This window comes from Nymphaea colorata, chromosome 2, assembly GCF_008831285.2.
Source record: "Nymphaea colorata isolate Beijing-Zhang1983 chromosome 2, ASM883128v2, whole genome shotgun sequence".
NCBI lineage: Eukaryota > Viridiplantae > Streptophyta > Magnoliopsida > Nymphaeales > Nymphaeaceae > Nymphaea > Nymphaea colorata.
Window position 1 is genome coordinate 9,030,796 of NC_045139.1, and position 27,184 is coordinate 9,057,979.

General features: G+C 38.3%; 3 protein-coding genes across 6 annotated transcripts; 1 reads left to right on the top strand and 2 right to left on the bottom strand.

Annotated features, from left to right (window-relative positions):
• Window positions 1-2,261: 2,261 nt before the first annotated feature.
• On the bottom strand, window positions 2,262-8,906 carry LOC116249118 (protein TORNADO 1). Of its 3 annotated transcripts, none has more exons than XM_031622257.2 (4): window positions 8,828-8,906; window positions 8,575-8,724; window positions 4,167-7,000; window positions 2,262-3,889 (listed from the first exon to the last, which is right to left on the bottom strand). In XM_031622257.2, the coding sequence occupies exons 3-4, from the start codon at window positions 6,912-6,914 to the stop codon at window positions 2,516-2,518; spliced, it is 4,122 nt and encodes a 1,373-aa protein (XP_031478117.1). In that variant the 5' UTR covers window positions 6,915-7,000; window positions 8,575-8,724; window positions 8,828-8,906; the 3' UTR covers window positions 2,262-2,515. The 3 variants fall into 3 exon arrangements, with proteins under 3 accessions (XP_031478117.1, XP_031478120.1, XP_031478116.1); XM_031622260.2 differs by having other exon boundaries at window positions 8,547-8,724; XM_031622256.2 differs by lacking the exon at window positions 8,828-8,906 and having other exon boundaries at window positions 8,619-8,817.
• A 5,910-nt stretch (window positions 8,907-14,816) lies between these two features.
• Window positions 14,817-22,688, top strand: LOC116248909 (uncharacterized). Of its 2 annotated transcripts, none has more exons than XM_031621940.2 (2): window positions 14,817-15,770; window positions 22,554-22,688. In XM_031621940.2, the coding sequence occupies exons 1-2, from the start codon at window positions 15,415-15,417 to the stop codon at window positions 22,558-22,560; spliced, it is 363 nt and encodes a 120-aa protein (XP_031477800.1). In that variant the 5' UTR covers window positions 14,817-15,414; the 3' UTR covers window positions 22,561-22,688. The 2 variants fall into 2 exon arrangements, with proteins under 2 accessions (XP_031477800.1, XP_031477801.1); XM_031621941.2 differs by lacking the exon at window positions 22,554-22,688 and adding an exon at window positions 16,125-16,241.
• Window positions 16,149-25,413, bottom strand: LOC116248908 (MLO-like protein 1). The gene is made up of 14 exons (XM_031621939.2): window positions 25,154-25,413; window positions 23,826-23,883; window positions 22,467-22,648; window positions 21,659-21,775; window positions 21,488-21,542; window positions 20,324-20,412; window positions 19,210-19,284; window positions 19,032-19,120; window positions 18,882-18,931; window positions 18,134-18,174; window positions 17,485-17,694; window positions 17,324-17,391; window positions 17,104-17,164; window positions 16,149-16,721 (listed from the first exon to the last, which is right to left on the bottom strand). The coding sequence occupies exons 1-14, from the start codon at window positions 25,274-25,276 to the stop codon at window positions 16,434-16,436; spliced, it is 1,506 nt and encodes a 501-aa protein (XP_031477799.1). The 5' UTR covers window positions 25,277-25,413; the 3' UTR covers window positions 16,149-16,433.
• Window positions 25,414-27,184: the final 1,771 nt, after the last annotated feature.

Sequence of the window (27,184 nt, forward strand, 5' to 3'; positions counted from 1 at the left end):
GTGGTGTCTATAATGACATCAAATTCCTGATAATATGAAATATTTGGTAAAGGCACAATATTATGCATGTTCTACTCCCTGCTGCCAATATTTTACTTGTAAAAAGAGTTATATTTTGTCAAATGAACATATTGAGATATGTGTAAAAATACTTGTTTTGACTTAGTATCATAACAGAATAACTCTTTTTCTATGAATATATAAGAAAAACATATTTCTTGTCCTTATGACCTAGTTTATCCATGCCCTTGCATTTGGCGCAAACAATGCACTGAAAACTTTCATATAATTAACTTTCATTTTTTTTAACTCATAAGTGCCTCAAGTGGAGATTTCTCATCAGCCAACTTCGGATATATATATATATATATATATATATATATATATATATATATATATATATATATATATGTTTGATGGTACAACCAGTGGGCATTACACATTGCCCCAAAATTGCTCAGGAATGTTCAATTAAAATAGTAGAGCTATGGTCAATTCAAAAATGTGTTTATCTTTGCATTAGGCAACCCCATTTTCCATGGAATTTCAATGCAGTTTATTGGTGATTGACCCTGGCCTGTTTTCTTTCAAACCATTCACATTCATGATTTTTAAATTTAGTTATTATCTGATCGAAGGGCCTCGATACAAACTTAAAATTGAGTCTCTGCCATTTTGTAAACTTCTTGGAACTTGAAAAAAAGAAACTGTATATCATTCCCAACTAAACTTACAAACCTCACACAATTGAGAATCAAAACAAAAATTGGCATCAAAACATTCAAAGCATAATCTGAAGGATGCCCAAGTTACTTATGCCATTAAGATCCATTTGAATAGGCATGAGCAGTCAACCTTATTTTCTAATGTAGTGTGCAACCTACCTTGCAGAACACCTCCACCAACCATCGTCATCACCACAGGGTCCTAAAACACTCTGTTAGTAGGTGTGAAGATGACATGGCAATTCAATTCCGAGGTGATATTGCACAAAGATTGTAAGGTGCAAGCTTTGGCATGTAAAGAACCTGGACATGTTTCTGATGCATTAGTTCACTTGTATGTTTAATAAGTATGGATGAACCATCATTAGCAATAGTGAGAAGTTTTAGCTGCGGTCATGTGATTGCTAGCACCACAATACACTATCCAAAAATATATGTAAGGGAGAAGAGTTCTTCCTTTTGGTGTTGTAAGCATTCAGACTAGCTGATACAAGCACAACCTTTTGATGACCTTTAACACTTTTAATTAATTAGTTTATCTATTCCAAAATAAGAGGCAGTTCCAGCAATTCTGACTTTGTTGTTTTGTCAGCAAATTTAAGATGTAATAGGTGCAAATTCTTTTATTTTTTCTGATTTCATAAAGTTCAATTTGCCATTTAAGTCCCAAATACACCCTCTTTTTTATAGTGAGTACAATCACATGGGCTTATTCCTCCATTTGGTTGATTCTCCACCTTATAAATCACATAGAATGCAACTGATCCAATTTAGGCAGGATATTCATAACCTTTTTCCTTGATCCATCTAAATTAAGATGGAACACATAATAGACAATTATGGAAGTTCAAGGGCCATAAGAATTTGGCTACATGTGGCTTCATGTTGAGCACCAAGACCCACAAGCAGCCGGAAGCTCTCTTCCTGTTCACACATATTTTCCTTTGTTTTAAGATTAGATGACAGTTTAATCAAAAAGCTCAGTTTGTTCCACATATCTTGCAAATCCCTTAAATAATCAGTGAAGATCGAATCACCTATATTTTGAGCTAGCTGAAATGTGTGAGTGATGTCATTTTTTTTGCTTTGTAGTTCGTTGGCAAATTTTCAGGTCTATTTAGTCGTTTCAGACAAAAGAAATCCTTCAGAGATCTTGGGCACCATAGAGTTGGGCAACCAAGAGATCAGAAGGTGATCGTAGGATCTCCATTCTTTGGATGAATGAACATTCTCTTCAAGTTATGGGAGATCACTAATGACGTTCTTATTTTGATTTGGATACCGAGATATAACAAGGCAGATTTCCATCATGCCAAACAATTGAGCCATTTGACAAAATCAAAGTGATTTTGGTTACATGGTTGAACAATTCATGCACAACAATTTTTTTTCGATCACATTGTTGGTGTACACATTTGATACTTGAGTTGTCTGACATAACAACAATAGACGTATCCTTGCACAACGTGAAAAACCATTTTGTTACCAAATGTTCTAAAGGAAGAATAAAAAATAGAAGATGAGGTTTGATCGAAGGACCAACATCCATGAGATAAGCAGCATGGTGGCCTTGATACTCCTTTATTTTTTCATCATCTCATTCACTATATATAGGGGAGAGATATATAGCAATTACATGTGAAAGTCCACCACAGTGGTTACAACTTAAAGGTAAGCCTGATCACCACATATCATGGACATCAGATATTTGAGGTTTGATTTACAAAGAAAGAAATACAGATACATTTCCATTTCAACCATCTCCATCTGATTCTCCGAGTGGAATAAGCTTACACTGGCACTTCTATGATTTCATTTAACCTTGATTCTCTATGTCTCCTGCATATCCAAGCGATTTGGCCATTATCACGATACCTAACACGCCATAATGAAAATTTCTCTGCAATATCTTTGCCCCTATAACACTTTTGTTCCTGCAGAAAATCCTTCAGCCATTGTTGAGCTACCCTAAACTCTTGTTGAATATCTCTTGAACTGCCCTGTCTAGATGATCTACTTCCCCCTATCATAAGTGCTCCAGCAACCATTGCTGTTGCTCCATATACAATTGATGAATCAACTAAAGCAAGTTCCTTGCTTAAATCTGGAATCAACTCTCCTAGTCCAACTGCAAAATGAGCACCAACTTTTAGTGCCAACATTAACAACTTCATGAATTTGTTTACATAAGGAGCCAATTGTTGAATTACTATGTTGTCGACTTTCATCACCTCACATCCCAATTGATCTTCAACTACATGAATCTCTCCTCTCATTTCACATAGCATGTGTAGGCGAAGGGGTGTGATGCTTGAAATCATCCTGGTGACTAGACGTCTTGAGTAGCTTCCTGTGCCTTGAACAAAGTAAAACATAATAGGGACTCTATGTTCTTCCAATTGCATACTGAAATTGGCCAAGTTATTAATCTCACGATGCAGCTTACATATCAAAATATGCTCATAGTATCTTAACCCTTGAATCTCATGCTTTATGTCCTTGAGTTCTTGCTCTATGAACTTCAGTCTTTGTAACACCAGTTCTATCCCCTTGGCAATGCCTAAAATTGTTGGTTCTACATTACTTTGAGGCTTAACTTCAGCTTCTGGTGATGGTTCATGGGTATTGTTGGCAGGTGCGACTGCCAACTCAATTGCGAGGCGGTGGAGATCATGATACCGTTTTTGCAGTACGTCATTAAATTCATCTTCAGAGAGTAGGTCTCTAGCAAAGTCAAAACCTGAAGGTATTCTCATTATGCTTCCTTCTGCTACAGGAGGCCAAGTGTGTTGGTACTCATACATATCATTAGCAGGAAGTGAAAGGAGGGCACCTTTTAACTGTTGCAGTAAAACTTGTTGGAGCTTCCTGTCTCGAGGTGGCATGAGTTCTTGGACACATTTTGGCCGTAGAATGCTTTCTGTTAAAGTAACACCTCTGCAAAGAGCCAAAATAGAAGGGACTACAAGGTTCTGAATTAGTCTGATAACTTCAGTGATCTTCTTGTTTGAGCAGGCTAAGACATCTACATACTGATCATATTCTCCTCCATACTCTATTCTTATGTCAACACCATTTACGTTTATCAATATAAGGTGCCTTTCGAGTGTGTATGTTGCACTATGCTGCTGCCTTGGTCCAAGAATCTTGTTATGGAGATTGACCTGTATAAATGAAAGTGTTTCAGATAAATTTTGTCTCACTGATTGCTCTTATCAAAGAGCTAAACAATATGTGTACATTGCTCTTAGGTGCACGTATTTAACTGTTTATAATCTTACTGTGATACCCAAGCCTTATGAATATGCCATTGAAAGTGTTGATCAAATTAAATATTATTTGAATAATGTGCTACCTCTTTGTTGTAATACCATGGTTATATTCATACAATAATTTTACCACACAAAATTTTCATGAAAAGAAATAAGTTAGAAAAGTCACCTGTAGTCGGGCAAAGAATCCTGGTGTCAAAAACATGTGGTTAGAGTCATCACGCTCAAAATGCCGGCCAACATAGGTGCCATCAAGTGTTGGTGAAATCCATTTATTTAATTTCCCTAGTTTTTCTTCAAGCAGGAATGGAACTAGAACCTCAGAATGTTGGTCTTGAGGATTTTGCTCATAACAAAGATCTAATTTTACCATCATTTCGATGAGGTCACTGACTTTGATATTTTTTATTGTTTTCAGGCCTGCACCTGGTATCCAACTCTCTAAGCACTTTCTTAGAAGTTTCTCCAATTCTTTTCTAGGTATGAATCCTTTTCTTTGTGCAACATTCTGTTGCTTTCCTCCCATTCTTATCAGTAGTCCAATTACATCTCGACAAAACCATTCACAGTCCAGGACAAGAAATCCAAGTTCATCAAAATATATGAGCTCACCCAAATACTGCAAGGAACTTACAATTGCTCGTCTCCTTGCTTCCATCTTCTCAAGATTATCTCGCCTTGAGCGGATCCTTAATGCTTCTATTCTTGATTGACACATATAGCAAAATTCATCCCATTTCATTGCTGGCTCATTAGAGTTCTCTGACCTCCACTCACACAAAACCTTTTGCACCTCTTCACAGATCCCATAAACTTTAGGTACCCTTTCTCGAATGGTTTCACTTGTTGTTCTCATATGACATGCCAATTTGCTTACTGACATAGATGATCTTGCGTCAACAGCAAATAGAGTTGGGTACAGTTCAACATAGCCTTGAAATTTTTCCCTCAATCTGTTTGTGCAACTTGCAATTTGTTTCAAGTACTCTGTTGGTTGCATGAGCTTGTCGAAATGAGTGAGAACTACTGCGACATTTGGCAGTAGAGATTGCGATTGTGCTTTTTTTGAATTGGTGATTATGAATCTGAGCCAATACTGTATATCTTCCTCGATCTCATGCATTTGTTTTGGCTCTCGGTTTGTAGGCTTTTTGAACATGCTAGAAACTATTAGAAAGAAAGTAGGACTACCCTGTTCTGGAAAGATAAGTTCATGAAAAACATGAAATGTGTTTTCTCCAGCAAGATCCCACATTGAAATCTTTAGGTCATCATCTTTCAAAGTTTTGATCCTTATCCCACCTGTGTTCACTCCTTGCTCAACTGAGCTTTTTAAACTACGCATGTGATCCGTGTATTGAATCTTGGATGAAGAAAAAATCTGTGAGATGGTACCGCATAGTGTGCTCTTGCCAGAGGATCCTTGCCCACAAAGAAAGACTCTGCAGCATTTAGGCTTCGTTAATGGTATATCTTTAAGTAGGTCTACTTCCATAATCAATCGTCCATTCATCCTAAGTTTCTTATATATTTCATCTGTGTGTCTGCCATTTTCCAGTGGCGTCCCTGTCAAATCAATATCTTCAATCCATGGATTCACTTGTAATGTGTCCATGATAGCCTCTAGCATCCTCTTTCCCTCAATACCCTGGCAGCCACGAAAAGACAAATACTTGAGAGTCGAGTTTGCCTCAATTGACTTAAAAATTTTAATGAAATCTTCACACTTTAGGTTTTTGTTGTTGCAAATAGCCAGTTGAGTGACACTTTGATTTGTAGCAATCATCTTTGTTATTGCTACCATCCCACTGACATTTATTTTAGCTTTCCCACTTCCAAAAGTCAATGACTTGAGTGTCATATTTGCTTGGTTGTAGAACATTGAAAATCTACTCATGGGACAAAGTAAATGCTCTATTCCTACTCCACCAAATAGATTGCCTTCAAGCTCTAAGCCTTCTAGACACTGGTTTTTGAAGAGTGCAGCTGCAATATAAATGGCTGCCTTGTCTTTCAATTTGGTTCTTGACAAGTTGACATATTTCAAACTTTTATTTTGTTCCAGGACCCTTTGGAACTCTTTTGCCCAACGAGATTTTAGTTGAATCCCAGTCATATCTAGGGATTTAATCGTAGAGTTCCAACCCAGAGCACACGTTATCCGGCAAGCTCCTGCTATGTCAAATTTGTAAGCTCGTAATGCATTCATTTCAGGTACCAGCTCGACAATCTTGTGATTTTTATCTTTGCTTGTACTGTTCCAGACATGAAGTTCCATCATTCTGTTTCTTCCTAGCACTGCAGAGATAATTGGTGCTGCAGTGATGGTCTCAGAGTCCAAAATTATCAGAAGCTTTAGCGTTGAGTTTGCTTCTATCATTTGTGAGATGTCCTCTGCACCTTTTGAGCCTATTGAATCATCCCATATTTGTAGCTCTTCCACTGTTTTGTTCTCGCTCAGCCCCAAAGCTAGGAAGCTCACACCAACACTCCCAATTCCACTCTCTAAGAATACCAATTCTTTTATGCCAATGTTTCTTTTCAGCATTTCTGAGAATTCCGATAGGCTTCTGTCTCCAAAATTATTCTTCCGAAACACAACACGATTGATACATGTATTTAGCTTGAGCCAGTTGCATAATATCTTTTGTTCTTGGAAGGTCCATTCAACTCTATGAAACTCCAGCATCCTAAAAGAAGCTTGAGACTCACGTCCTGAAGCCAATGCTGCTAGAATGTGTGAGAAATTGGAAATGTTGTTCACAGAGATGTTGAAGCTCATGGAAGTTTCTGTTTCTTGATAGCAACCATCATACGGCTGAAAGTGGTGGAAGGATAATGACTCTATGTGTATCTTGTCAGAAAGGATTTCGTTGAGGACCTGTTGGATGCTTCTCATGTCATGGTTGGAAGCCATGGATTTCTCTAATCCGTTGAGGTGATATCGGAGGGCACTAGTGTCGGAACTTTTGTTTCCTCTCGATCTCTTTACGAGACATTGACCTGCAACAGCAATTCAGCGAACAACAGCACAACAATGCACATCAAGCAGCAAACAGAAGAACCTGTTACAACTATGTGAGTTTCCTCTTACAACTAGTTACACAATTTAGTTTTTCAATATAACTCAATCATTTATCCATACAAGAACCCGTTACAAGGTTTTTCATATATATGTTTATCCACTATAACATACTGCAAATACTTAGTCTCATGAGGCCAACATGCTTTATAAATAAATTATCAGGAATTCCTTTGTGGGAATGCTAGCAATCCTATAAATCTATCTTTAATTTGTTTATATACTTGAATACTGTAACGTCGCAGCAAAGAGAAAAACAGAACCAAAGCAGAAAAAGAACAAGTCCTTTTAGTCTTCCTCTTTCCTTATTCCTTCTTTTCTGTTCGTCCTTTTGTTCTGGATATCCTCGCGACCAAAAGTTGGAGGTTTACGGATGCACAGATATATTTCTCTCTCGTTGCTCCTTTTCGGTTTATTTGATAATCTATTCCCCTTTTTCTATTCAAATATATTCCTTTACCGAATCCATTAAGCTTGTTGCATGCCTTCTGTTCTAGGTAAGTAATAGAATGAACAAAGTAGGATTGATCTGAACAATTTCTATTATTAATCATGCAACATGCAAGCAAGGAATAAAAGCGTGCCAGTACTTAATCAAAACACGGTCTTGGACTGTGCAAAACGTGTTTTTTTTTCGAAAAAAGCGCGATTAATTAACTATCTGTTTAAAATTTTAAAGAAACTCGTTTTTTTTGAAAAAAACGTTTTTTTTCAGTTTTTTAATTTTCCTCAGCTCTTTTAATGTCAAGCGGTTTTTTTTTTCATTTTTCATTTTTTATTTGTTGCAAATCTACTTATCTTTTTCATGTTATTAGTTTTTCACTTATTTTATTTTTCTTTCATTTTTAGTTTTTAATTTTTTTTAAAAATTTACCTTTTTTTCTGTTTTTTCAAGCTGGCCGTATTATAGGTAAGAAAAAGACGTGACTATGATATATATATATATATATAATCACAGCATGAAACATTTTTTTTATCCTCTTTTCTTCATTCTATACCATCTCCTTTTTTCCTTTTACGTAATTTTATTGCATAACAAAACATTCCACAATCATGCATATTATGATGTCAATCATGCTAGCATACAGTACTACTATCATATAGGTACGTTCTTTTCTCCCTTCATATTTTGGTACCTTCTTTTCTCCCTTCATATTTCACTGCTGGTACAGAATAGTAATGTATACTCAAAGATTGTTCATGCATACTTGATTGGAGAGGCATGTAAGTTCCAGATATTCCGATTTCCACATCTTTCTGCAAATACAATGTTGCCTTCGAATAGCGACGGTGCTTTTTGTTTTGTAAACTGTCTAAACCGAAGAAGAACGCCGACTGCATGCTTATATGCTGCTCAAAGGCAGTAACATAAACACGTCTAATAACACAATCATGCATTTATGCCACTTGGGGCAATCGGCCTCCGCTACTGAGGCACCAAATTTTCAACGCAGCTAAGTATAATACCTTGACAGAAATGTGAATACGCACATACCCGCACAGAATGAATTGGGCTTCACCGAACGCTAATTAACTCACTCGTTTGCTGCTTCTTATTTTTGCAGAATCTGAAAACGCAAGCTCTGATATCTGATACCAATGTTGGAACTTCTAGATTCTTCCGGGATCTGTACGAGTTATTAACCTGCAACCCCATACCAGCAAACAGCAACACGGCAGAGCACAGTGAGAAGTAAACAGGAGAGAGGGAGAGAAGAAAATTAGCAGGTGAGTTTAGGGATTTTTACGGGTTTGCTTCAATGAGCCACACTTGAATGTTATATATACGTATGCAAGGACTGCTAGGCATTTATAACTGGCTTCCCCTGTATGCCCTGTTAGAAAGTTACAGACTAGTGGAAACTTTTCAGTTTTATTCTTTTATGTGTTTGTTTCACCACGGATCTCACATTTAAAGTCGGACCTCTTCGCCCATCCGACCTTAAATTCATGGTCTTTTACATGTAATGTGGGATTTGAGATTGGATCTTGCAAAGAACATCATTTAATGCAGTCTCGAAGGATATCAAACTCAACCTAATTACTTGCTAAGGTTATAAAAGAGCCGATAAAGGATCAGTGTGCCCTTCTCATTCGTTATTGAATCATGGATAGGTTCATGTCCATGCCTTGGTGGATGGGCTTAAACTTTTCTACTCCTACGAAGCCAGTTCAGGCGTGGGTTGCTTTTGGTGCAACAAGAGAATTTGATGCCAAAGCAAGCACTTCTCAAGGGAATCATTAAAGTGCCTTCATTGAAATATGGGCAGATAATTTTGTTGTGAACCTCAAGCATCCACGACATTTTTAGCGACACTGGTCGATGGGAAATTTCCATTGCCATATCACTGATAGAATTTTGTAGAGTTAAATGGCATGAAAGGGCATAGTATAATTGGTTGGACAAGTGGGAGTATAAAAGACATGTCTCATGTTGAATTCATGTGGGTGCTACTCTCCTGGATAACTAAAGTAGGATCGTGATGCTCAAGCGGAAGGGTGTACTGTACTCCACTCGAGTCCAGATGCAAATCAAGACTTTCAAAGGCAGGGAGGATGAAAGGCCTTTTGGGTTTTTTTTCCGTGTGTGGTGTGATTGTTAACCTCATGTTCACCTGGGAATGTTGCAGAGTTAAATGCGTAGTCGGTTTCATATTCGGATGTTGAGAACCAGTTATTCTGTTTACTTGATCGCCTTTCAGAAGCAAAACTTTAAACTGAAACGCTACTCATTGATCAATTGGATCCAATTTTCGACAAATTCTTAGCTGAGTAGAAACAATTTACATCTCTAATCAGATTAAGAAATCACAGGGCATTTGATGAAGCAAATGATGGTGCAATGGCAAGTTCTACCATTGGCCACGACTTTTGAGGATGAAAGCTGTGTCTGTGGGAATAACTACAGAACAGTGTCGTGAGAAAAGGGAAAAGAATCTGATTTCTTCCCTTCCTTTCTCAAGTTGGTGCGAACATTGTGTCTTGCACTTGCTTTACAGAAAGACTAAGGGAAAGAACAAATTCTCAGAATGATGCAAAAAGGAAGGCAAGCCATGAGGATAACGTGCAGTGGGAGACAAAAGGGAAAAGCCACTGCTAGAGCATCATCGTCAGTAAACCAATTCCTGTTAAACCACTGACAATTTCCTGCACGAATTTTTTCCGCCCGGAAACTTGAATAAATTCATATATGCGTAAACAAGTTTACTGAATTAATGATAATTAGTTTGGATTGTTTGGAACAATAGCAGTAACCGCGGGCGTAGCCACATTGTAACTGGTGTGGGCAGTTGCATTAGAATGAATTGAAGCTGGCATGCCGTAGACTCCGGTTGGCAACTCAAGTGCCCTTAAGCCAAAAGTATCTGATTCTGCCACCTATATATGGAATTGCAAGTCTCGTCACACACTTATTAACGACTTTTAAGAAGAACTAAGTCCAAGTACACTTCCTCAAAAAATCTTTGCAAATTAATTAGACTATTTTCATTGAAGTTAGCTGCGTTCAAATAAATAAGCAACCCATGTGGAATTTTTTTATAAGGGTGTTGAAATAAAGATTTTAAATTTTGACTCGGACCGAAATATCATTTTCAAAATTTTTATATAGAATAATTGAAAATTTATAAAATTTACATGTAATTTAAAAAAAAAATTAAGGTGGGGCCAAAGCCCCATGCCCCCCCCCCCCTTAAAATTTATATAAGTATTTCATATATATATATATATATATATATATATATATATATATATATATATATAAAAACCAGTATTTAACATTTAACCAAGCAATTAGCATGTTGAATTAAACGGCACTTATTAGTTTAACAACATAAGTACAAAAACAAACCGCTGAAACAAAATATAAGAATGGAATATACAAGTTAGTACCACAATAAAACATAATAAGAGAGTGGATAGACGGAACAGTATAGTCACCCAACAGTAGACGAAGGACGGCGCCGTAGCCGAATAGCAAAGTGAACATCTCTCTGCACAAGGCGTGCCACAGACTCCGATGATGAGAAGGTGTCCCTGAAGACCCTGTTGTTGCGCTCCTCCCAAATGCGCCACCAAAAAGAAATGAGCCACAACCTCCAAACACGACCCCAAGTAAAAGACATGTGAGATGATAGACAAAAGAGGAAAAAAAGACGAATGGATGGTGGGTTTGGGAGGTTATTAACGAAGGAAGGCCATGTAGAGGTAAGGACACTATAGAAGAAAGGACAAGAGGTAAAAAGGTGAACCTGAAACTCAGTCGCGGCGAGACAGATGGCACATTGGTTAGCTAAATTAATACCGAGGCACTGTAGGTGGTCAAAAGTATTGATGTGACCAGCAAGGAGAAGCCAGGCAAAAGCAACGGCACGAGGAGAGGGACCAAAGAGATCGGGGTGGGAGCGACGCAACGAAAGAACCAAAGGAGGCTAGGTAACAAGAAGAAAAAATGAGTTCACGGGAAAACGAAAGAGGCCAGGAAGGGGGGGCGAGCGGTGGGAGGTCAACAAGGCGGAGGAAAAGAGAAAGGGCAGAAAGCAGACCGCTCCAAAAGTGTGAATGAGAGGTATGAGAGATGAAAATATTCCAATTACTAGGGGAAGAGATGTCATATTTGGAACAAATGAAAAGGGAGAGGAGAAAACTCAGTTGCCAGACGCCATCACTAAGAACATAAAGAGGACTCACGGTCGACTAAGGTTGGTAACCCGAGCACCCCCAAGCTGTGTAACCAGGGTGCAGTAGAAATGGACCCGCACCCGCGTCGACGCGACACAGGTGCTGATTCGGGTGCGGGTGCGACCTAGATTCGCACCCAAACCGCACTGCGGTAGGGAGAGGGAGAGTGTGCAGGACAAAGGGAGAGCAAGGGGAAAGGGAGAGCAAGGGTGAGGGGACTGAACCGAGAGAAAGAGAGGACGAGTGATGAGTGCGGGAGAAAGGGACACGATTTGGGGAAAAGGGAGAGGGAGAGCAAGGGTGAGGGGGACTGAACGCGAGAGGAAGAGAGGGCGAGTGAGGACGGGAGGAAGAGAGGGCTCGAGCGAGGGGGAAATGGATGGGAGAGGGAGGAAGAGAGGTGAGGAGGGCTCGAGCAAAGGGGAAACAAATGGGAGAGGGAGGAAGAGAGGTGAGGACGGGAGGAAGAGCTAGTTACCCAAATCGCCGCCGTACTGCACCGCCGCTGCCGCCACTGCTCCTTCCTCCACCTTCTTCTTCTCTGTGTCGATGCTCACCTACGGAATGAGAGATTGAGAGGGCAACGAAGAGGAAGATAGAGAGGAAGACGAGGAAGGGGAACCGGTCGGGCTTCCTCTTCGAGCGATAGAGTTCAGGTCCGGATTTGGATCCTGATCCAATTCAACTTACCCAAAACCAAAATCGTTATAGGAATAACCCTCGTTAGTGAACAACGGAGCTCTTCGCCCCATCCCTCGGACCCCAAACCTAACCACCTTATTAAGAAAGAAAGGAAGGGGGAAAATTGCAATTTTGATTTTGATATTTAATAATTTTGTGGTTTAGACTTTAGAGATAATGTTGTCATATATATTATTATTTATTATTATTATAAATTAATAATAATAATAGTCTTTCCGCACCGCCGCACCTAAATTTTTTAAGATGTGCCGTACCTGCACTCGCACCCGCACCGACACCCGCATCCCGCACCTTGGTGACATAGCCCCCAAGAAGATGCGAAATGACTACCATATCCCAACGCGCAAGACAATCTGAAGGGCGATCACTATCCCAAATAAAGTTACAAATGATTTTGTCAAATCTTCTCCGTACAACCACAGGAGGTCGAAAGACCGCCAATGCAAAGTGGGATAGATGCAAGACAATGCTTAGCAAGGGTAATACGTCATGGCAGGAAAAGCAGCTTACCCTACCAACAATGGAGACGATCTGACAGCTTCTGCTCCACACCATTTCAAAAGGAGGGCGTAGGAGGCGATAATGTAATTTGAAGACCCAAGTAGTCCATGGGCATGCTAGTAGCCTTACACCCAAAACAAGCTTATGCAAGAAGCACCATGACCGGATCCGCGTGAATGAGAGAAATGTAACACTTCGAGGAATTAATATAAAGACCAGAGACGAGCTCAAAAACTCGAAGGATGAGCCAAGTTCTCACAATCTATTGGCGAGAAACAGTGCCAAACAGGAGAAAATTATCTGTCATATTAGAGGGTGGAGAAGGCCTCCAAGTAAGGTAGTGAATGTGGAGTGATGAAACCAACGACAATCGCGTGACAAAATAAGGCAGAAAAGCACTCGGCAACTAAGTTGAAAAGCAAAGGTGATAGCGGACAACCCTGTCGGAGGCTGCGACCGAGACAAAAAAAATCGCCACACAACCCATTGAAGGAGACCGCAAGCTGGGCCCCAGTGACGAGCGAGAGGATCCACTGACGAAACAATGGACCAAAAGCAAGGCGAGTGAAGATGTCAGATAGGAACTCCCAACTAACAGAATCAAAGGCCTTGGAAATGTCCAACTTAAGGATGAATGAGGAAAGACGCAAACAGTAGAGGGAATGAACACATAGGCAAGGACGACAGCGTCAATGCAAACGCCGACCTTTGATGAATGCAACCCGAAAGGGGTTGACGATAGATGGCATAAGATGTGCAAGTCGCAAGGAAAGCAACTTAGTGACAATCTTATAGAGAGTGCCTAAGATGGAGATAAGGCGAAAGTGGCTGACGTCCGTAAAGTTAGGACGCTTAGGCACCAAGACACAGGTGGCTTGATTAAAGTCTTTAAGAAAGACAGAGTTGAAGGCAAACTCGTCACAAAACTCGAATACATCAACGCTACAAGCCTCTCAAAAGGTACGAAAAAACTCAACAGAAAACCATCAATGTCAGACGCCTTACTCGAGCCGAAGATCCAAACAACATTCTTAATTTCTTGGTGCAGGAAGGGCTGCTCAAGAGTGATCACGCAAGAGATAGAGAGGGATGAGAGGTGAATGTCTGGGAGCGGGGCACGAAAGCGAAGAGGTTTAGAGTAGAAATCACAAAAATGAGCGGTCAAAGCCGAGAGGATGTCATCACCAAGAAATTCCCTCTGCCCAATAACCATGGACTGGAGTAACGCCTGACGGCGTCTTTGAGAGGCGGCCAAGTAGAAGAAACAAGAATTCTAGTCACCATGCGCAAGCCAACCCAACCTAGAACGCTACTGCCAGTGGATGGATTCCCTAATCCGCCACTCCTGAGCAAGACTCTGGAGACAAAGGAGACGAGAAGACTGATCCGTAGAAACATTATCAGATGACTAGAGGGACAAGATCTCCTCATCCCAAACGGACAGTAAACTTGCCAAAAACCCAAATAGGTTCTCCGACTTCAAAATTCTCCTACATTGTTTCTTTCTAATTTTTAGTCTCACATAACAAACGTCAACCTTGCGGTTCTTTCTAATTTTTAGTCTCACATAACAAACGTCAACCTTGCGGTACATTAGAAAAATGTGATGGGAAAAGAATCTCACCCTTTCCCATGCACCCAACCCTCTGCTTCCTTCCAAGGCATAAACAAAGTCCCACATGTCACTTGTCCTGCACGCTTCACATGAGCTTCAGTGCCATCATCTGGACTTGTGGGGGCAGTTGCCACATGGTTTAATTTTTTTTTTTTAAATTATATTTACACCTTTTATTGCCTGGTATATATATATCCAAAAGGGAGAAGCACTCAGCCTCCAGTTTAGAGCCATGGAAACAAGGAATGATCCTTTGTTTTCGTTAGCCTCTATCAGATAACCAGAAAGGATGGTCATGTGGATGGCTCTCGAGTAGAGCAGAAGACCACAGACATTTCCTGCAACAGTTCACTTTCTTGGCGAAAGTGGCTCACAAAATTGGTGTTGTCTAACTCTGGTCTAATTACAGTTAGTACATGTAGATGAAGGAATCGTGCCTTGGAGAACTTACTTCTTACCTGCCCAAAAGTGAAAAATGAAGACCTGGTTCTGCCATTTACCTAAAACAAGGTTTTCTAAACTCAAAATGGTTTTCACAAACAAGGTTTTGACGAAAACCATTTTTGGAAGGAATTCATCCAAACGCCACGAAGTTTTTTCTTTTCTTTTGTAATTCATTACTTGAAGGCTTCCTTCTCTTTGACAGTCATGAGCAGAAATGAAATATGCTCCGTAAGAGGATAAACGAAATCAATGGTGCGTGAAGAATGTTAAGAGCGTATGCAGTGTTACAACTAGAGTTTCCCTCCACAAAAACGACGCGTCAAGGTGACGGGACAGGTAGATGTCCTCCCTCCAAATCTCGCCGAATTCCAACGCTCTCCTGCCGCAGCCGCCATGGCGCCGGCACCGCCTTGCCCGAAGAACGCAGCCCGCTTCAATTCGACGCTGTGCGCGTGCGCTCCGGGCTACCTGATGGAAGCCGGTGGCCGGAATTGTACACTTAGCCGGACATCGAGCAACAGCGTGATGGTGGAATTTGGGGTTTCATTACTCGCACACTTCCCCAACTCCCATCTTCTCCTCCAACTCCCTGAAGTTCACCCAATCTCAGGCCCTGTTGCGCTCATAGTTGTGCTCTCGTGGATAACTTTCGCCGTTGCCCTCGGCGCCGGTAAGGTCCACGGCAGAAGCACGGCGTGGTTCAGGTTAAGGCATTGGATCAGTCAGATGTACTCTGCCACTCCACGCAGGTTCAACTTCTTTCTCTGTTCCCTTCTTATTCCTTTTAGATTTCTCTATTACGCGATCGGTTTACGTCTACAGTCGCTCATTTAGGTGAGATTTTAGGGTTAGTGTTTAGGTGAAATTCATCATGATCTTCGATTTGCTTTCTTGCCTCTCGGGCGTTGAATATTCTCTGGAAATTTGTGGTTTAGTTGAGATCTTCCATTGGGTGGCTAATTGAAGAGAAATTAAGTGGTTTGCTTAATTGCCAAAGAAAATATCACTCTGTTGCATGATTTCCAATCAATCTGCATTCCAACTTGAATGTGGATCTAATTTGCAAATCGGAACAACTGATTGTTTTCAAACTTGAAATTCAGCTACTGATCTTGGGAGCTCTGCGCTGAGAAGAGAAATGAAGGCACCATATGATTATATAACGTACTGGCAACTGTTACAAATTTCACAGATCCTAGTCGAGCTTGAGGACTGAAGCTCATGTTCGACTCATTACTTATACAAGATAGAACAGAACAATAGGCTAGAGCACAAGCTTCACTTATTGGTAGGTTCGTCCAAACTTAGATGAGTCAACCTCATGCTGAGTTCAAGTAGACATGCTCTGCAGAGTACTGGCAAATACTGTGATACATATGGTAAACATAGTCTAGGCGACGCCTGCTTGGGTTTCACGGAGCAATTTCCTCTGCATGTATTTTCTTGGCTGGTGATGCTTCGAGTCTGCCTGTCGCTGGAGTATTGGTCGGAACTGCATGGACCAAAGGGGCTTCTTGTAGTTGAACCTCATTAGGCGACCTGTTTCCTGTGTGAGCGGCTTGGGTGTAAGAAGACATTGACGGTGAGGCACGGTTGCTCATCGGACCGGCAGCATTTTTTCTTCTAGCCTTTTCGGCCCATCCAACAAGGGTCCCTTGGACATGTTCATAAAAAATCATCCTGTTGAATGAGTCTCCCATCTGAAAGTTTATTCCCAAGTTTAGAGCAGACATAAATAAAGGGAAACTCTTAACAATACTTAGCAGTTGAGGTGTTCCATGAATCTGTCTAAGAGATCAGACCAGATTCATGAATTTACTCAATTTTGAGCAAATTTACAGGACAATTAGAGTGTCACTGCTGTTAAACGTTTCCTTAGAGACTATTTGGCATTAGAAACAAAATGTTTGTGTTTCATGAATCTACTTTGATTTTAGGGAGATTCATAGAACACTCACATGCTGTTCTTATTGCCAAACGGCTTCTTATGTTGTTTGATCCTCCTTAACAATATCCAATTGTGTTGGTCTCGGGTTATGGGGGAGAGAAGAAGGAGAAAGATCCAACTCGATCTTAGTATACCTGGGTGACGATGGCATAGATTGGGAGGGTGCTGAAGCTGCATATAACTTGGATAATCACCCTATCAAACATAAAACCAGTGAATATGTGAATCTGGATTTTCACATTGTAAAAGAGTCGAAATCATGCCCACTTTTGTATATGGAGAGAAAAAGAGAGAAACCCAAATGTAACCTAATTAGATTTATAAAGTGAACTTAGAGAGAGAGAGAGAGAGAACCCAAAAATTAATCTTGGAATGAGAAAGTGGAGCTTCCCCATAATGCAAGGGCGAAAACCATAGGTGACCTGCGACCAATGCATCAAACGAAGTCAGAAAATTTATTCCAGAATTGTGTTGATTATGGCGGACATAGAGCGCCCAAGTGCTAGATATCATACCCACAACCAAAAGAAGAAGGCAATCTGAAATGCATTTTGGAAGAGGATAAAGTGAATAAAGTGGAGGACGAGGCGAGGCTTTTTGAACCAGAAGTGACGGTCTGAGAGTGGAACTACCAGCTCTCCTTCCATTGCAGTGTGTTTCTCCACAACTTCTTTGGCCAACTGACTGATTACATGTTCAAGTTTTGTACCCACAGCTAACAGAAGCTGCAGAAGAATTTAACAAAATAAAAAACAAGAAGAAGAAGATGATGAGATCAAATGATTGCTTGCTGAGAATGAAATTAAACATCACTCATCCGTGATTGCTGAGCATGATATGCATGTTCTTCCATAAGTTATCGTCTGGATGCTTTGTATTTTATGGCATCTGAAAGTTAAACTTTTCATCTAAACAATTAAGATGTCTTATGAAAGAATGTAAATAATTTCTTTTGAAATTTCAGTTATATATATTAAGTTAGGCTTCCAACAACATATGAAGTGTATTGGATAATCAAGCTGACCTGAAATAGATTCAGGTTCTATGAAGAACTGTAAATAGACGGTAAAAAAAAGTTTTTTGTTGAGTATATATTATTTGCTTAGATGTCATGTATTTGTGCCTGTAAAGAGCTTCCTGCACTAGCAAGGAGTATATGCTTACTAGTAAAGAAATAAGTGTCATCCAGAAAAGTGTCTGCCACCCTGCAACAGGAAGAAAGCAAATATGAGAAAAAATATCTATTTATAAAACATATTAAAAGTTGACTGTAAAATAATATCTGAAGAACAAAAAACATTTTTAAAAACATTTTTTCGTAACATTTTGGTCTCAACTAAATGATCAAATTAGTGCCCTTACTTGCCTTCCATCGTAGAATACCTACAAAATGTTCTGTCAATACCAAATTAATTATAGTACCATAATACCAAAATAAGTTAGATTGGTACTTAGAAGGATATCTTTTTCACTAAACAGATCAGTTAACCATAATCTAGACTAAACTTTAATACAATAATTTGGTGAAAATTATGATTAACACAGTTTAGTACTGACTTTAGTTAAAAACAAGTTCATAGATGAAATGAATAATGCGCATGTTATGGTAGTGTTATATGCTGCAAAGCTGAACACCTGATGTATGTACGTCGTTTTGAACTAGATTAAACAAATATAGAAGATTGATTATCACATACACTTATGTGTGTGTGCGTGTGTGTGTGTGAGTATATATATATATATATATATATATATATATAAGAGATTTTCCTATTACGTTGGGCTTTTTTGGGTCAATGACGCCAACTTACTTGCAGATGTATAACTATGAAACAGGAAATCATAAATTATTATAAACAGAAATCTTAGTTTTACATTAATTTGTTTTAGACAATAACTTTTAATAGCTCACCTCCAACATTCATCAACAGGAGGACAACGACAAATGGCCAGTGATACCAACTGCAACACAGGAAGATGAAATCGTTTAACTTGAAAATACTTAAGAAATTGGTACAAGAAGACCAAAAACTCTATAAAGAAAAGCACATATGTGATTTACCTTATACCAACAACTTTCTTAAAATCATCTTCATATGCACGCATTATAAACTTGTGGAATTTGAATTGCGGGTTCCCTCCACAGTGCATCTAGAAAGAAGGCAAGTGACCATGCAAAGCTTTAAGAAACATTAAATTCAATTGGTTCATATTCAAACCTTTATTTAATCAAAACATACCATTATGAATCCCAAACGCAGTGTTCTGTAACCGATCTTGGTTATTGATGCATGGAATTGTTTAAAGAAGGAATGCTTCAAAGAGGAAAAGAAACCATATAGTCAATTAATCGATGTTGAAATTTCAAAACAATTACTACTATCATTCAACTTATTCCAAGTTAACCACAACCCATAACATCACATAGGTTCGACATTAAAAAGCAATATTATCTTGAGTGTCTTTAATCATCATAAGACATAGCAATTTTCCAAACACACACATATACTATATGTAGATTAGAGACGACCAGTGCTAAGTTACAGAAAGAAGCAATTTTAAGTAGGGTCGTCAGTGGATCGGATTTGGATTGCATATCTAACCAAACTGCTTCAAGAAAATCATACATAGAAAAAAAAAAAATATCAGATTAAGAAATCGAATCAGAATTGAATTTAAGAAATGATGTCAGATCAGATTTGGACTCGATTTTAAATATGCACATATATGTTTGGATGCAGATTCGAGTTTAATAGATATTCTGTATACAATATACACACATTTTGAAAGTCAGTACAATGTGACTTGAATTTGACATGCCTATTTAAAAGCTGGATTCAGATTCAGATGTAAACTTAAGAAGATTGGAATGCAACCATGTATTCAAATTGTGAATTTAAAAATAGGATTTGAATAAGGCACAGACTTCCAGCTGTTCGTATTCCAATCTGAATTAGAATCAACATATATGAATATCTGATAATCGGACATGGTAAATTGTGCATCTTATAAATCAAAATGATAATTAGCAAATGTTAGTGCTTAAGATGGTGTAGACATAAGATGCAAAGAAAATCATTTTGACATTATTGTTGGTAAATATGGTTGAAAAGGAGAAGACCATTGAAGGCTTGAAAGGAAATGAAAGAAGATGATACAAGTGATCGCAAGATAGCAGATTCATCTCTTTAGGAGTAAAGAACTGGGGATTAGAAATCAAGGTTGAATTGACTCCACAAGTTTGGATACTTCTTAAAGATTATTATGCTAGTGACAATTTACAAACAATGAACTCATAGAATTGATTGACATTGAGGGGGAAAAAAAAAAAGAGAAGAGGAAATAAAAACTTACCAACCAACTTAGTACGCATGAATGGCCTTTTAATGCTTTGTAGTGCTCCATGATAAACTGATCGCTCAGAACATGTGTGATTTTGGATCCTATAGATCAAAGAGGTTAACCAAAATTAGTAATTAGGGAAGTTAACGGATTGGATTCAATCGGATCTGTCTGAATCTGAATCCAATTGCAATCTGAATCTGAATTTTACACATATCTGAATCTGAATTTTGAATTGAATTTGGCCAATTTTCAAATGTAAGAGCATTAAATATAACATATTTGTTTAAAAATAAGTTTGGTTCAAATCCGAATCCAAATCCGACTATATATGTATAGATATATGAATCCCATGTCATTTCTTAAATCTGAATCTGATCTGATTTCTTAATCAGATTTGAATTTTTTTTTCATATCCAATTTTTTCGAAATAGTTCGGTTGAATGTCTGATCCATATCTGATATATTGACATCCTTGACAATGCTCTGACATTGCAGAGAACTTCATTTAGAGATCCCATTTTAGCCATGCAGGCCTACTAATTGACATATTTAAAAAGCACACCTAAATTTTGGGAAATTGCATTTTAAAGCCATGAAACGAATTCTAAAAAAGAAGCTTCCTTAGCTCAAGTATATTTACCACAATCGAACTATAGTTAGGCAACATAAAATGACTTAATTGCCCTCAAATATTTCAAAAGTTCGGGTCTGTATTTTTTTGCTATTTTAAAAAACTAGGTGTGTCCCTAAGATTTTCATAAAACTACAAACGTCTTTTGCAGATTGTAAAAAAGTGTCAATCTAAAAATGCAAGTTAGACTAGATTTGAAGCGTACATATTAGATTTGAACTAAATCTTATTTGAATCCAGTCCCATTATGAAGGTAATGGTATTGGTGGTGATGCCTTGTTCATTTGATATTGCCTAACCCTAGTCCAACCACAGTAGGAGCGTGTGAATCAAGGAATGTTACTGTAAATATGTTCAATACTCAATCGATTTTGCAAACTTTTCTAAAAACTATTTGTGCTAGCTGAGAAACAAGTACTACCAACATCTCACTCTTCCTCCCTGAGTAATGTGATTAGGTGAAAATATCAAAGATATCAAGAAAGTAACATGAGCCAAAAAGCTGAGAAGTTGACTAGTTCTTCAAGAAAAATATGTCATACTGCTATTGTCAGCCTCTTCCACAATCGAGTTCTCCCAGGCTTCCCACTGAAGAATCTGATGAAAAATAAGAAAATTCATATATATATATATATATATATATATATGACAGATTTATTATATTGAAAAAATATACACTTATTAGCAAATTAAAAGGGGTTCTTTGGAGTTACCTTCAAACGACCCAAGCATATGGTCACAACGGTGAGAGAAAGATGGGTAATGGCCAAGACAAAGATAAAAATGTGCAGCTGATGTATTGCATCAGTTGATAACAGTTGTTCTTTCCCCTGGTAAAGACCAAAAATAGATTCTAAAATTGTGAGATACCAAACATATTTGTAACTGATTCAACTTCAAAAGAAGAAATTGAGATTTTTTTTTGGTATAAAGAAGCTGTTTAGAACCACATTAACTAACTATAGCACGAGGTCGAGCTACACCAATCAGATCCTCCTCAATCAATAGCAAATGACCAGGTGGATTGGTAAAAATGGTCACTCCAAAAAATCCTTGAAAGCCCATGAAACAAGAAAATCCGCACACATATATATGTTTAGCAACCACCTGGGCATTATAACATATTTTTATAATAATTTTATTTAAATGTATATGTAATTATATATGCATTTTATAAATAAATAATATTTATGTATTCAACATAAGATGGGTAGGATTTGATGATTCTTAAATCCTAAAGATTTTAAATGATGGGCAATCAAATGCATCCCAAAGATATCAGATCCAACTAATCAAACTGAGTACTCCCGGTAAGATAATGATGTGCCATGAAACCCCCATCAAGTACTATGGGGCTTACCAAATCTACATTTTTCCTTAAGAAATGCAACTCCATGCTCACTTCAATTTCTGGTTCCTCTTTCATTCACAAGTGACTATATTGAATCTAACAATCTGTCATAGAATGTCACGGAGAATCAATCGGTAAGCACAGTAATGAGACAAGACAAGAGTATTCACCTTCTTCTCGCAGTGGTTTTCGTATTTTTGGTCTTCGAGATGGTGTTGCCAAAACACTGATCCGAACTCTTTCCTCCTGCACGGCAGCATATGATCGAAGTAGCTGCTTGGGATGCAGATGCAGTTGAGAGGCGCTTGGAAGGCCGACAGCAAGAAGGAGATGAAGCCCATCAGCATCAGCTCTGTTGCACCAGTTCAAAACACCCACATCATTCACATGTCTTGAACTCATGTTCCAACTAACAGAAATATGTCTCATGCCGTGCTTGAGTGGCGGAGCCACATGGGGGCTAGTGCGGGCAGTTGCCCACACCAGCTTTACAAAATGTTAATAATTTCATATACTGGTTGTTTATATAAATGGGTGCCTCTTAAAACATTAAAGTTATTGAACTAGTGATCCCCCAGCCAAAATTTATGTCTCCGCTAATGGGGCGTGCTCCATAGCTTGGATATGTTTTATAATATAGTTTTTCGAATAAATATTATTTTCACTACCAAAGGTCTGCAACTTAATATACGATTTTGTATACTCGAAATGGAGTGCAGAGAGTCGACAAGGGGAGGTTGGTTTATTTGTTTGGGTGATACCAAGACTTAGTTTGTTATAAACAACATGAGGAAGGTTAGGTTTTTCATTCTCTTTTACGAAATCAGGTTTAACCAGAACTAGGTTTTTTCCAAATCCAATTTTTATGACATCCAAATACTCCAAAACCTTCGTGTTTGGCAGCTTAAGATCTCAAGCCCTCTTGAGGGTGTGTTTGATAGCTTTAGATCTCAAATCCGAGGCTGATCTAAGATTATCTTTATGTGAGACAATCCACAATAAAAACAAACACAAAATTTTTGCCACTACATGAAAATGAGGATTTGAAATCTAAGTTTATGGCCAAAACCTCATATTTGGCCTCAAATGGGAGAGAGGTCCAACCACAACTATGTGGATCTAAAATTACCAATGATCTCAAATCACCTTGGATCTCATATTTGAGGTTATCAAATACCTCCATAAGGTTGTGTGTTTGTTTCACCGCAGATCTGAGATCAACAGTGATTTGTGATTTTTCATGGATTTTAAGATCAGAATGCCCCCTTCCAATCAACCTTAAATCCATGGTTTTTAACATGTAGCATGACTTTAAAATATATGTTATCTTCCAAAACAAAACATTTTTATGCAGCTTTGGAACAAAAATATGTCACATCATATCTATATCAAATCACATCAAAATTCTTAAATATGAAGTAGTCAAATGCCCCTTAGCGTAACCTGCTTCGAGGGTGGTGCTGATTTTGGCAATTTTCAAATAAATCGTGCGCAAAATAGAGAGTTGGGGAAGGGGAGGGGTGGCCAACCTTCTTTAACCTTGAGAACTGCTTCAAACAGCGATTTTTGGTTCCTCTTGTTCAATAACTGCACTAAGCCATCGAAAATTAGCCGCATCGAAAGACTGTATATAGATAGACCAAAGAAATTGAGAAAGAAAAAAAAGAAACCTAAATTTTGACTTTTATCTATGATTGCTTTAATTTAAATGAGATTTTTTCATAAAAACTAAAAAGTGGGGCACTGGGGAGTTACGAAACCCATACCCATGGCTGTTGGCACGACTTAATGGCGCTACTTTTCTTAATTGTAAAGTGGTCATGAAACAAGATTTGTGAATCCTGGAGAATGGTAGGGATGTCAACGGATCGGATTCAGATCAGCTATATCTTTAATCATATCCGTTTTTTCAGATATTCACATATTCATATTCAAATTCGGATTTCAATTCAAATAAAGAAAAGTTATATCTGAATCTGAAACCTGACTTTACAATCCGAATCTGTTTTTTTATATTTATATCTGAATCCAAATCCAAATTTTGAACCGGATTTTGCCAATTTTCAAAATTTAATAGCATTAGATATGAGATATTTGTCTAAAAATGAATCTGATCTGAATCTGTATCAAAACCCAGTCAAAAATTTTTGTATATCCGAATCTGAATCCAAATCCGATCGGATGCCATTTATTAAAGTCGGATCCGATCCGATTTCTTAATCGGACACTAAATTTTTTTCCATATCTGAATTTTTCAGATTAGATTGATTGGATATCTGATTCAAATCGGATATATTGACATCCTTAAGAATGGGGACACAAGTGGCTACAGTTTCTTCGGGGTTGTAGAAAAATAACTACTTCCCTGAAAAAAACAAAAAAATATTTATGAAGGTGAGACAATTTGCTGAAAAGAATAATATTCTTTCTAGGCCAGCATTTTTGTTTCTGTTCATGACTCAAGGGAATCACACTTGAGCCAAAAGACTTTGTCCCTTGTTCAAAGGTTCGGCAGCCTAAAACTCTTAAAGTTAGAACCCGTGTCACCAAAGGCTATGATTTAGATAAGGAGTTCACGTTCATGAAAATAGAGCTAGCAGCTGGGCTATAGGCCAAGCACCCTGGTCCTCTTTAAATGTTAATAGGAAAGAAACCTGAAGAGTATGAAGATGAACACTCTCACCAAAGAATATTAGTCCTGCCTCTGCACCCACCATCTCATTGTCAAATGAAATTAATTAAGACGGATGCTCCCTTGAGCATTTAATGCCCTCTTTTACTATGATGAGCAAGAAATTAAACGAAAGCATGAGTCCAAGATCATATGAGAGAGAGAGAGAGAGAGAGAGAGAGTTGCCTCTCCAAGGTGATGAAGCCCCCTTTCAAAGAGAAGGGAGAGGATGATGATGACAGAACAAACAGCGGCAATGATCCATGTAGGCGTGAACTCCAAGTCGTACGTCTTCTTCCCACCTGCCATTTCCCTCTAAAGAGAGAAAAAGAGCAAACTTGCCACCAGAGACGTAACGTCCACAAGAATCGAACTGATAACAGACCCTCTACCTGCCCATCAACCCAACCGAAAAAGGAAGCGGCAATGGGTCTACCAGTGATCGGAGGTGCTATGGACATGGTGGAGATGGGGGAGATACATATATATAGGAGGCGGGGAAGAAGATGGCTAGAGGATCCTCGGCGTTGCCTTCCCTGAATGGGTGGCGGCAACTAGCCTCATGGCCCATACCCAACTAGAATATGTGGGTCCGACTACCCTAGGTTGACGAAGTCTAAGTGAACAAACTCCAGTCATCTTCCCTACAACTGTCATGTGAGAGAGAAATTGTCATTTTGCACTTGACTGCAAAAAAAAATACACCCCAGTTAAACAGCCTTGTCGACAATGTGTGTGTGTGTGTGTGCATGCAAGTGTGCGTGTGTGTGTATGTAGCATCAGACTGGCAGCCTCAATCAGTAGCGAAAACATTCCTCAAGCCTAGCGCAAAAGGGCCTCATTGAGATGTTAGATATTGAACATGGTTCATCTCATTTTTCTCTCAACTGTTTATCATGTAAAGTAAAAGACAAATAGTTAAGTAGAGTCTAGCATCTAAAGGCTTGTCATTAACTATTTATGCAAGTCTAGCACCTAAAAGTCTGACACTTACTATTTGTGATTAGTGGAATCCATCCACTTTATCATTTTAATTTTCCATTATATATGGATCGACGCTTAGAGGTTGTTTGGAATTCATACTGCTTCAAAATTTCTATAGAATCATGGAACACTATGTTGTAGGGTTTTATGAATCTGCCTCAACTTTTAAAACAGTTTTACTGGATAGTAACAATTGTTATGTAGTACTTGATTCTGTTCACTGAAACTATCTCTTTGTAGAAAGTTATGAAAGTAACATATACTTCAAGGTAGTTCGAAAAAAATACCTTCAAATATTTTGTTTCGAAGGTAATTGATTGAGACCAATCACTTTTGAACAATGGCTATTGATGCCAAGAAGACTCCATCACCACAGCAGGGCGTTTCTTTCAATCTTTTTCACTCGTTAATTGACTTAGGAATCAGACAAGTTATTTTGGAAAATACACATTCAAACTATATAGTGACTAAAGTTGAGTTGTCATTGGATCAACAGTTAATTAAGCGACCTTTTGTATTTTTTTCAACATTTTTCCGCCTAAAGATTGACTTCTGTGGATATATTGCGTGTTTAGTACCGTGAAATATATTTTCTAAATAGTTTAAATATGTCTTTTGTGAAGAAATATTGTCCACTTAATTTTCACGATATACAAGGAAGGACAAAAACACCATACAGTGACGCGATGGAGTCTTCTTGGCATTTGGTGCTGCTCAACCCTGAGTAAGAGGTAATCTCCACCCACCATTCCCTTACTATGAAGCGTTTGTCAATCCTTTTGGCTCAAGAATTGATTTAAGAATGTGTCAAGAACAAAGAGAAAAAAAGTACACAATTATTGACAAAATCGAAGACCCGTGAGTGAAAAGCATGACACTTGTCAATTGAAGTGTCACATTCACCATTTGCAGTTTAAGTGAGTAGCGCCCATGATAATCGACGGTAGATGCTCTTGGGAGGAATTCTCAAAGAGTTAACTCTTAACAAAAAAAAAAGTTAAAGCGGAAGGATAATTTAGAAAATTTTCCCTTCTAATCAAAATTAACTTTTCTTTATTCTTTTTTGGAGATAATGTTGAATGAAAAACAACTACTTCTAACATTTTCTACGTGAACTTTTCTTTATTCTTTTTGGAGATAATGTTGAATGAAAAACAACTACTTCTAACATTTTCTACGTGCACGTGGTACACACATATATATATACATATAGAGAGAGAGAATACTGACTCA